General features: G+C 32.3%; 1 protein-coding gene across 1 annotated transcript; it reads right to left on the bottom strand.

The window, feature by feature from the left end:
• Positions 1 to 2,489: 2,489 nt before the first annotated feature.
• Positions 2,490 to 9,647, bottom strand: LOC139515731 (uncharacterized). The gene is made up of 3 exons (XM_071305396.1): positions 9,564 to 9,647; positions 8,254 to 8,395; positions 2,490 to 4,724 (listed from the first exon to the last, which is right to left on the bottom strand). The coding sequence occupies exons 2-3, from the start codon at positions 8,367 to 8,369 to the stop codon at positions 3,236 to 3,238; spliced, it is 1,605 nt and encodes a 534-aa protein (XP_071161497.1). The 5' UTR covers positions 8,370 to 8,395; positions 9,564 to 9,647; the 3' UTR covers positions 2,490 to 3,235.
• Between the last annotated feature and the right edge of the window lie 2,285 nt (positions 9,648 to 11,932).

Here is an 11,932-nt window from a genome sequence, read left to right as displayed (position 1 = left end):
CTTAAGTAGAAATTCTGAATAATTATAGGTCTGTTCCCTGTTCTTTTGAAATTTCAACCAAAGATGAAGAACTGGATTTTCCATCACTGTATTGGATACCTAAACTTTATAAGTGTCAATACAAACAACGGTATATTACTGGGTCTTCCAAATGCTCCATGAAACCTCTTTCTAAATTATAACATTTTCTTTTATCAAAGCCGGGCTCCAAAGTTATTGTAGAACTGCCCAATCTAGAGGTGTCGTGAATCAGATGTAGATACTTAAAATTGCCAAAGATCTTTCAGGTTACATACAATCTAAAAAAACACTCATCTTGCAATATTATTAAAATATTTGACTTTTCTACACTTTACACAAGTATTCAAAATTCCAATCTAAAAGACAAATTGAAAGAGCTGGTATTAATTTGTTTCACTTAAAAGAATTGCGAACGTAAATACAAGTATCTTGTTTTGGGTGGGATAAATCCTACTATGTATAGAATCACTCGGCTTCAAACAAAAAATTCTCTGAATCAGACATAATCAAGATGCTTGATTTCGTGATTGACAACATATTTGTTACGTTCGGAAGACGTGTTTTTCAACAGACTGTCAGAATTCCAATGGGAACCAATTGTGTCCTTCTTCTTGTCGACTTGTTTCTTTATTATTATTAGGCTGACTTCATACAGGAACTTCATATGAAAAATGATAAGTTAGCAGTGTTCTTTGACTGTACGTTCCGCTATATAGATGATGTTCTCTCGCTAAATAATACAAAATTTGGTGACTATATGTTGAAAGAATCTATCCCATGGAACTAGAGATAAAGAATACTACAGATACAGTTAAGTACGCTTCATCTCTTGACTAACATCTAGAAATTGACAACGAGGGTCGGTTGAAAACAAAACTGTACGACAAAAGAGATGATTTCTGCTTCCCAATTGTAAGCTTTCCGTTTTCATGTAGCAATATTTCAGTAGCGCCTGCATACAGAGTTTTTTTTTTACAGAGTATACAGAGTATATAGAGTATTGCTGCTCACAAGGAAGCTAGTACACCAAGAGTTTTAAATTGTAAAGTTGAAATCATTCCTTCGTAAATTTTTCGGACACCATCACGAGTTGGTTGACCGTTATGGAATAACCGTTTCACAGATGATATCGGATATGTTCCGTATGTCGTAACTACAATTTCTTTCCCTTTTTTTCGAATGTGACCTACCGAAATAGACTATTTACCGGATTTGTAATAACATAATCAACAAGACGGGTGCCAGCAGGATCTGCTTACCTTTCCGGAGCACCTGACATCATACAAGTTTTTGTTTGGTTCGTGTTGCTTAGTCTTTAGTTTTCTATGTTTCGTCTTCTTTACTATTGTTATGATATTGTAATTATTGTATTTATTTATGTTGGCCTGATTTGTGTTGTGTGGCCTGATAGTTTTCTACAGAATAATCTTAGAACTGTGCAGTTTAGAAATCACTGGAACAATCACAGAATGATTGGAACTTTCCATTTGACTTACATAATGATTCCAGAATGATCCTATTAATAAAAGATGCGTTATATAAACTTCTACATTTAACTAGAAACTTCCGTTGTAACTTTCTAGGACGTTCCATTCTAGAGTGTTCTAGAATTTTCCGTGACAACTTTATATATACAGACACTTTTTAAGTTAAACTCTCACACTTAGACTTAGACATCGATAGACATTATTATTCATAGTATTTGGTTTGACACTTTTATACTACAAACAACATCATACTGGATTGTGACCGTAGTAGTGAAAGTAATATTCAGATTGGATTCCGAAAGATATCCGGATACAGATAAAAATAAAAGATTGGACTCATATTTTGACAGTTAAGTTGACAGTAATATTTGTGTGATACTTCTTGTAAATTTTTGTATAATGAATATTGTTAAATTTTATTATTGATTTGTGTCTTTTGTTGGCTACAATTTAAAGGTAATTTCTGGCCGTAACACTATTATTTGTCTGTTTTTTTTAAATTTTAGCTGTGGCGCTGTCAGTTTATTTTCAATGTATTAGTTTGACTATCCCTCTGGTATCTTTCGCCCCTCTTTTATGCTTAAAATCTCCACTGCAGCATAATTATAGTCCGTCAGATAGCATTCTTAAAACCGTAATTCATAAAACAGTCCCTGGAAACTATTTTCCCGTTTGCTGCAATCCGAGAAAGTCTGTAATTATCACTGTCAAGAACTAAATCTTTTCCTATATGTCTTAATCGTCACATATTTGCGCCAGGGTAATGACTTATTCTTCATCGCACACATATAGCGATCATTTTATTTTTTCTATATTATAATATTTCTTAACTGTCGATGAATTTTATTCAACTGTTATTCGCGCCTTTGAAGAAGTCCGTGATTTTAAGAAAGTGGGTGGTGTTTGAATGGCCCAAATCAAGGGAATATCTTTACAGACTCTTATCAAATTATTTTCAATGCAAAAAAATAAAAATATATATATGCAAAATATTTTTGTAATAATGACAGTTGCAAAAGGTTAAAATATATATTTCATATTTTGGATAGTTTTGCGATGTTTCGTAAATTATACCATAGTTTTTGTTGAAACCCCCGACAACCTCATTCAACATTCGGTCTCGTAAGGTTAAGGCCGGTGCTTTCAACAACATCTATTAAATATTTACGAAACACCCCAAAACTATCCAAAAGATATGAAATATCTATATTTTACAAAATAATAGGTGTTATGAAAATAAGAAGGTTCACGTTTTAAATGGTATAGTCATAATATGTACTAGAAAAGTTGATAAAAAATCAATATCTTTGATAGTACATCTATTTTCATAAAACTATCTTCATATCATGTTTATGGATTCGTGGGGACAGACTATGGTGAAAAAAGCTTTATTTTCTGCCAAGTTATTTTACATATAACTCGATATGCCCATTGGTTGTACATATATGTTAGAAGTGTTTTTGTTCGCTTCCGTGTTATTGTTGAAACAAATTCCAAATAAATGTTTGATTACTATGCCAGATTAATTTCATCGATGTTACACCATTTCTTTGTTCTTCATTTCAAATTGTGGTGTGAGCGTCGGGTTGCAAAGGTTCCACTTAGACAAGTTCCTTTGGTTATAATATTGTTGTTGTTGTGCATAAACTGAGTCTATAAAAGACCAATATCCTGTCTGTTCTTGTATAGCAAAAGACAACTGGTCGATCTACAATGATTAGATAACACTAGTCAATTAATGAAATCGTTACTGCATTGTCATATATTTCTCCTTGATCGTCAAATTCGTCAGATTCGTAACAGACGCTAGCTTCCAAAGGTGAGTTTCTATCGGATGATCGAGGTTTGCAGTACCATGATTCGTTACTATGGATCGAGGGTTCTTTGCTGTCCGTATTATGTGTTTCAAACACAACCCATGTAAATTCGATGTTAGCAATGAAATATTCATATCGTCCTTTATAAACCATTCCGTGGAATGAATGGAAATAACCTCGTTTTTGTGGAGGCGATGCAGATGATGGGAATCCACCATCACTTCCATACGGGCCATATGTGCGACCATAATTCGTATCAAATGACAAACTATCTATTAGAACACCACTTCTAATACTTATGTTTGTAATGACTTCATTCTCATCAAGAACAAATTCATGCTCAGATATAATAGAATGTTTAGCCTTTGGGAGAATACCATGAAGAATATTCTCTCCACTCTCATAATTAACTCGTATCCCTCCGATAACAATAAAGCCTTCCCATCGTGTGACCCACAACCAAACCTTTCTAGGACGATCATTAACATCTGTGATATCCTTGAAACAACTCATGAAGTTAAGACGACTTGTAAATTTTCTGCGGCTATGGCTTGCATAAGGTATTGAGTGTTTAAAACATTTCATAGGCTTAGAAAATGTTCTATTTAGAAGACTACTGTTCGTCGTGTTAAGAAAAAAGGATCTATCCAAAATCTGAAAAACAGGGTAAATTTGATATAAATTATTTAGATCACTTTTCGGTAGATCTGAAAACCGAATAGCACTAAGAATATCTTTGATGGTTGATACGTCATCGTCTTGATTAGCTGTTAATGTTTTGCCAACAGCTTCAATAATATGAATTTCAGGATTGTCGACTGGAATCCCTTTTCGAAAAACGGAAAGATTCCTATCCATCAACAAGAACTTAAATTCGTCATGGGAAAGTCGTGTAAAGGCATTTCGATCCACTAATGAATCAAAATTTTCAGATATCGATATGACTATAGTTTCGATCAAACTGCTGAGATCATAACGATTTGCAAACGGAAGTAGAGAAATAGCACTTGAATCATCGACGTTCTTAATCATGAACTTTTCACACTCGTCTAAAATGATTTTAACTTGGAGGTATGAAGCTGTTGCAATACTATCCTGCACGTTGTTACTACTAATTTCAAACATTCCGGTATAAGCATAGCAGATGACATCGTTCAATACGTCAGGGGAAACAAATTCTCTGTTGATAAAAATTGTTTGCACGTCCTTGTTGTAATTTATATTGGCTTTGAAGTAATCAGAAACATTAGATAATACTTCACTATGTGCCTTGGTTTTAAATTCACCGCATCTTATTTCAATGTCGCAGTTGTTTTGTCCTTCCCACTCTCTAATCTTTTTTTCTCCGACGTCATTTTTAAGAAGTTTTATGAAAACATTACATTCATTACCTGTCGTGCTGAAAGAAATAGTTAATGACTTTAATGAGACGTAATACAATACATATATTGATCGATTGATTAATTGATTGTGTCTTTCCTTACATAGAATAATATTTTATACATGATAAAGGACTGTCCCTTCGAAATGCCCCGGAAGGTATGTTTGGGTATGAGTAGATAGTTTCTTTTGTCACCTACTAATCTGAAGTATAAAATTGAGAATGGAAATGGGGAACACCCCGACCATAGAGAAGACAACAGCAGATTTCACCAACCGGTCTTCAATGCAGCGAGAAATTCCGGCACCCGGAGGCGTCCTTCAGCTGGCCCCATAACAAATATATATACTGGTTCAGAGATAATGAACACCATATTGAACTCCAAATTGTATACAAGAAACTAGAATTAAAAATAATACAAAACTAGCAAAGGCCAGAAGAGGCTCCTGACAGGCGCAAAAATGCGGCGAGGTTAAACATGTTTATGAGGTCTCAACCCTCATTGTAATTAAATTGTTAAAAATCGTTGTACTCAGCCTACATGTATATGTTACAGTAAATAGGTAAAATTAGGAATTACACGTAATTACTAAACATTTCAGCAAATACCTGCAATTACTAGCCAATCTAGTAATTACATGTATTTACTAGTTGCTTCAGTGATTACTGGTATTCACTGATTTTTTTGTCATTTTTACAGCTGTTTACTAACTTGATATTTTTGTTTTAGAATTAAAGATATAATTCAAGATACCAAATAAGAAATTAAAAGGGTGGGTATTTTAAATTAATTAAGGGCTTACTTAATTAAGGAATATAAGGCACATCAAAAGTGTATACTCTTTAGTGTTTGTGAATTAAAACTGGAAAATGGTTGTTCTAAAAGTATTGAAACTCCCTTAAATCATTTTCAGCATACAAGAAAATGATATCAATCCAAAATTGAGAAATACATTTGTGAGAAGTGTATAGGCAACTTCGCCACCTCTTTTTGATGAAAAACATTCGATAATGCCAAATTTGATTGAATAATCTTGACAATTTTTAAAATCTCATAATTTTTTTAATTAAAATCTCCATCAGACATACTTTGCATATAAACTTGCCCAATGACAAAAGTTAAATTCCTTTTACAAAATAGGTTTATTTAAGACTTCTTTTGTCAGACTGTTGCGATGAAGCCGACATTCTTCACAAACAAATTTATACAATTTGATGGTTTTTAGAGTCACATTTCATATTTCTGTGTTTCTCTTTTTTATGAGTTTTTCAAGACCTCCAAACTTAAGCTTATATACCTGTAACAAAATTTTATCATTGTTTTTACTTGTATAAGAATCATCTTTTTGTGGATTCAATAAGTAAACTAAATGGTCCATCCCTTTTGATTTACTTTCAATGTTGTCTTTATATATGTTTCTTTTTGTAGCGCCTGCGATTTTTGTCGCAAAAGCGAGACATAACAAACCATTCTGTCGTCAGTAGAGTCCACAAATATTCACAATTGTGGTTAAAGTTCTTTAAATTCTGATAATTTTCTTAAATTATCCTGGATTTCTACCAAACTTGACTAGAGACTTGTTAATGATCAAAAGATAATTTCAAGAAGTAAATCTCGTAAAGTTTTTCCGTCTTTTACTTGTAAATGGACTTAGTTTAAAATTGACAAAGCGACAACATTGCCAGTTAACATTACACTCACACTGTGGTTAAGTTTTTAAAATTTTAATAACTTTCTCAAAATATCCTGGATTTTTACCAAACTTGTACAAAAGCTTGTTTATGATCATAAGATAATCTCCAGAAGTAAAGTTTGTAAAAAAAATCTTTTTTTCGTATATTCCTTATAAATGGACTTTTTTCCAGTTAACTCTACATACACCATGTACACTCTGCGGTTAAATTTTTTTTTAACCTTTATTAGATTTTATAAACCATCCTGGATTTTAACCAAATGGACAGAAGATTCTTACAGTACTAGTCAAAAGATAGTATCTGGAGGAAAATTTTAAATAATATTTTTCCCCATATTTGTTGAGCCTGCGACTAACAGCAAAAGTAGGCGAGATACTGGGTTCCGCGAAACCCTTACAATTTTAAATCTGAATACATCGGTAACCTATATCAAGCTAGGGGTTAAATTGAAGCCGAATTGAAGGTCCCATGAATACGTATTCAACGAGGTCAAACTATTCACTTACAAGTGCACAACTCATCAACCAGGTTTCTCAGCTTATTTTAGTAAAAAAAAATATCATATTTGATTTTTGTATATCTTGTAGCTAATGCTCCTATAACAAAAAGGTACAATTTAGGCTGATCACTTTTTGAGAGTACTCACTGATCTTCTATAGTTGGTATTACCATAACTTTTGATCAGCTGACCATATTACAACAATGTTTAACAATTAGTAAATAGGTGTAAAAATTCATTTTAAAAGTAGTAATTACTGGTAATAACTGGGCCGTTTCAGGAATTACTTGTATTTACTAAGTGCATCAGGGATTACATGTAATTCCTAAATTTTAGTAATTACATGTAATTCCTATTTTCACCTATATTGTATTTACTGTAACATATACATGGTAGTGGAATTTACGTCTTCAAAGGTTACAAGTTTTCTGTTACGGAATTTGATTTATTTTAAAAACAGTTGTTCGTTTTTTGTATAGATTGTACCGTTGATCTTTGCGTTTGAATGAGTTAACATTCGCCCTTTATAACTTCTTGTTTGGTGCGAAACAGGGCACCGCGGTGAAGAACGTACTCTGACTAATAATGGTTACATTTACAAATTGTGACTTAGATGGAAGGTTGTATATTACCACATCTTCTTAGATCCATTCTTAGTTGCCAGTCTCTTAATTCGATGTTATATGATCTTGCAATTTAACATTAAAACATGAATAAAACAATGACACGGTTTGCTTAGTCTACTGCTTTAGGCACGGCATTAAAATAAAATAAAATAAAAGATGCGTCATAATATATAAAGAACATGATTTTTTTGTTTATTCTATGAGAAAACTCTCCAAAAAAAAAAAACAAATGACACAAAAATAAACAAATCTAGTCACCTTACGGCTTTTAACAATAACAACGAGTAGAATCCATACCGCATAGTCAGCTATAAATGTCACCGATATGACAAATGTGACAAACTAGGAAGCTTACGGCCTAATTCATGTACAAAATAATGAACGAAAAAAACACTTATATTACAGAGCAACCAACGACAACAACTGAATTAAAGGCTTGGGACAGCCAAATTCACAATGTTGCGGAGAGAAACTCGTTTGAACCTGGTCTAGTCATGAAACAGCAAAACATTGGAACAAAGTATAAAATTAAGTTGAAAAAGGCTAACTCATATGATGAATGTAGATAGAAATAAATCGAATAAAAACACTAAATACATGACGGGTACTTATATATCCCGACAACAAAAAAACACTAAGTATAGATCTGAGGGTATTCATAGGTTTAAACTTAATGAAAATATATCATGCATTTAAGACTAAAATATGATTAGATACTTTTACTTACATCTCCTTATTGATAGATTCATTCAGCAAATCTTCGTTTTGAATACATTCGTAAGTTTCAGTCTTCGTATTTTCCAATGATCTGCATTCACAATCGTTTATACTAAGGCGATTCATATTATTCCAATGTCGTTTTGAGAATGCTAGAGAATGACACATTTGTAAAAAAAATTAAAATAAATTTTTAATTCAATGTATGTTACATGTTGAATTATTCACAAAAATGTGGTTGTTTTTCTACGCTGGATTCAGTTACGAATCAGTGACTTGTTTGTATTCAAATTTCGTATTTGATTTATCCTTTCAACTATTTTATTGACAGTGATACTGATGAGTAGAGCAAACGTGCATATGTAATAACTTTAGTATCTTTGATGATTTAAATATGTGATTACTCATATAGATAGAAAATCACCGATAACTGGCAGCGTCGTAGCAGCATGAAATTGGGTTAATGTAAAGTTCACTTACACTGTGTATGTCAAACACGTGAGAATGGGAAAATGTTTAATTTCAAATACTGAATATATAACTTAAATACAACTGAAAGTATACATTAGGTTATAGTCATATGAAACGAGTGACTGATGAATTTTTTTTTTTATTCAACTCAATATATAGCATAAACTTAGTGTTTTGTACACGATTTTATGACTTTTTACGCATCCATATCGTATTATCGTCAAGAAAAAATTATCTAGGTCTATTATGAAGTTAAAATATGGCAACGAATTAATTGCCTTTTTTTGAAGTCGTATTTTCCTGATTGTCAATTTTGCAAACAATCAACAAAGAAGCCAAGATATTGAGCACGCGTATAACGTGTATACAGTAAGATAATGATTTATTTCAATGACAGATCCATGCGCATTGCAGTCACCAGATTTTTGCTACACAAGTCACTCTGAGTTCACTGCTACCGAAAACATATTTGAAGAAAGTAAATTTCCTGTAAAATTGGAAAATTATAGAATTTTCTTAAAAAAAAATATAAATACATAAAATTTAAAATAAAAACTAGCCATTTAGTTATAAAAAAAACATATTACTATTTTTTAATTTGAAGTTTCATATGACTTTAACATATTCACCTAGGTTTCTATTAGTGTCGTTAAATCTTAAATGTCCTGTACACCTTACATGTATTCATGTTATTATGAAATACACATTTAATTTGTTTTTAAACAGCTATCTATTAATTGTATAATCCATAAGTAAACTTAAATGAAGTTGAGCATTGATATCAAATTCCGGTAAGGTTTGTTTGACAATTTTATGCTAACATAATACAAAATCCGAAGAAAATATTACCTTGTATGCAATATCCCAACTTCAATTCTATATTGTGACTTTTACCTGTGTTACTATTTTCGTTATTAAATCTGAAACTTCCTATTCATTGTACAAAATGTATTATGTAATGCATGACACATTGAATTTACAGTGAAATTGTTTTTTAAAAAGCTATTCAATAATTTCATAATCTCTAAGTAGACTATCCATTTAGTTGGTTAAGCCTTTTCCAACTAATTTTAAGCTCATACGCCTGAAAGGCCAAGTTAGCTTTCCTCATCACTTGTCGCCCATCGCCCGTCGTCTGTCGTTTTCGTCCGTGGTCGTTAACTTTTACAAAAATTTTTTTCTCTGAAACTATTGAATAAAATTAACCAAAACTTGGCCATAATCATCATTGGGGTATCTAGTTAAATATTAGCTGTTTTTTTGTTAAATTGTCTGTAATATCTGTTTTATAAAAATGTTCTTTAAAGTTATGCATTTCTTTTTTACAAATAACTCATATTTATCAAATACTCATGAATGTAGAAAAACACGTCATTTTTTGCTGTATACCTTAATATAAAAACATGCATTATTGACACTTTCTTGAAAATTGTTTTCAAATTAAATCAGTTTAAATGATAAAATTCAGTCGAAAAGGCAACTTTCCCGATATGTCACCGTTTGACGTCGCGAAAATGACATTTTACGTAGGCAACGTCATTACCTCCCCTGTTACTGTATCGTATGGCCTTGAGGTCAAATTTAACAATTTTTCGTAAATTGTTGTAATCTTTTACAAAATTCTTCTACTGAAACTGTGAAACTTGGCCACCAATAGGTTATTTAGTTTTAAAAAATGTGTCCGATAACATTACATGCCAACGAACATAGAAGACATGGCTAAAATAGAACATAGGGGAAAATGCAGTTTTTCACTTGTATCTCTGAAACTTGAGCAAAAGTATAACCGTTGCATTCAATATTTCATGCGTCAATTATAAATAAAAATATCATGTGAGCTACACAGACTCTAGTTATTATTCGTTCGTATGTTGATATGTATCACAACTGTCCAAGATTATGGGAAGGACTAGAATTCCACTAACATGTCAATCCCCACCACTTTCTATTTGTATGTGCTTGTCTCAAGCTAGGATAGTGTAAATCAGTGGTTGTCGTTTGATGCTGTGTTAAATATTTTTTTCGTTCATTGTTTTGTACTTATATCACGCCGTTAGTTTCCTTGTTAAAATTGTTCTACAGATGTCGTTTCAGTGCCGTTTATAGCTGACTTTGAGGTGACCTTTAGTTAATTTCTGTGCCATTTTTCTCTTTCAAAAGATGTTTCGTTGGCAATCATACCACTTATTTTCTTAATTCACTCTGTTCAACCGAAAATAAATTATTTATATACTCTAGGCTCCTTATTTTCTAACGACACTTTAATACCAACCAAAATAATACGTATGTCTCAATTATTTGCGGTGAAATTGTTTCTGTATTAATAAAGACAAACACCATTATAGAGACTGTCAGATGCGGTGACCATCTTCATAATTTTTTAAACAGACAAAACACAAGACAAATGTCCTCAAATAGTTTTCACCACTAATGGCATCAGTTCATTCAATTAACACTAGATCACATCCGTGAAATCGCGGGCATACACAGTTGTTACCTGTTGCAGGATGAAATTTTGTAAAAGATATTATGTCTGGAGAATTTCATAGAAGGTATCAATGCCCCCTCACTTTAGTTCCTTAGTCCGTTATCTGTTTCCTTTCTGTTAAATTCAATTATGTTCATGTCTCTGGCCTCAAACCACAATTATTCTACAATTATTTGTACCCCTTTGCTACAATGCATTTTCTTTGTAAAATTCCAAATCAAATTATCAAATTAAAAATTTGCACCGCTTCAAACATAAAATAAATGTAACTACTTAATATACCATTATTATTCTAACAAAAATAAATATGCTTGTAGGACAATCCATCGGTGTTTTTTTTTCTTTTGAGAGCCCTATTAACATGCCAATGGTAGGATTTGAATCTTGTATAATTGACGAAGGCTAATTTGAGGGGTCACGGGTCGGAAGGGTCCTCCGATCCCGAAATCCCGGGCTTAAAAACATGAAATCCCGAGGTGCCGAATTTAATGACATTCATATCCCGACATCCCGAAATTCGAAAAAAATATTCCCGGATCACGAAAGAATCAATCCCGAAATCTTGAGCTTAAAAACACCTGATCCTAACGTCCCGATAAAGTCCTGCCTCCCTCAGGTAGCAATAAACAGTTAGGGGGGAAAAATTAAAATTTTCCCTCATAAATTTTACCATCCTCTTTTCATTGCCTTCTTGCAATATCAAGCTTACTGTTTGTGTCATATATGTGCA

Source organism: Mytilus edulis, chromosome 3, assembly GCF_963676685.1.
Source record: "Mytilus edulis chromosome 3, xbMytEdul2.2, whole genome shotgun sequence".
Classification (NCBI taxonomy): domain Eukaryota; kingdom Metazoa; phylum Mollusca; class Bivalvia; order Mytilida; family Mytilidae; genus Mytilus; species Mytilus edulis.
Note: the sequence above shows the minus strand (reverse complement) of the source record. Positions and strands in the feature narration are given on the sequence as shown.

Coding starts and splice junctions, on each gene's coding strand:
- LOC139515731 (XM_071305396.1), bottom strand. CDS start 8,369: ATGAATCGCCTTAGTATAAACGATTGTGAATGCAGATCATTGGAAAAT. Junction 4,725..8,253: donor GAATCTATCAATAAGGAGAT/GTAAGTAAAAGT, acceptor TATTTCTTTCAG/CACGACAGGTAATGAATGTA.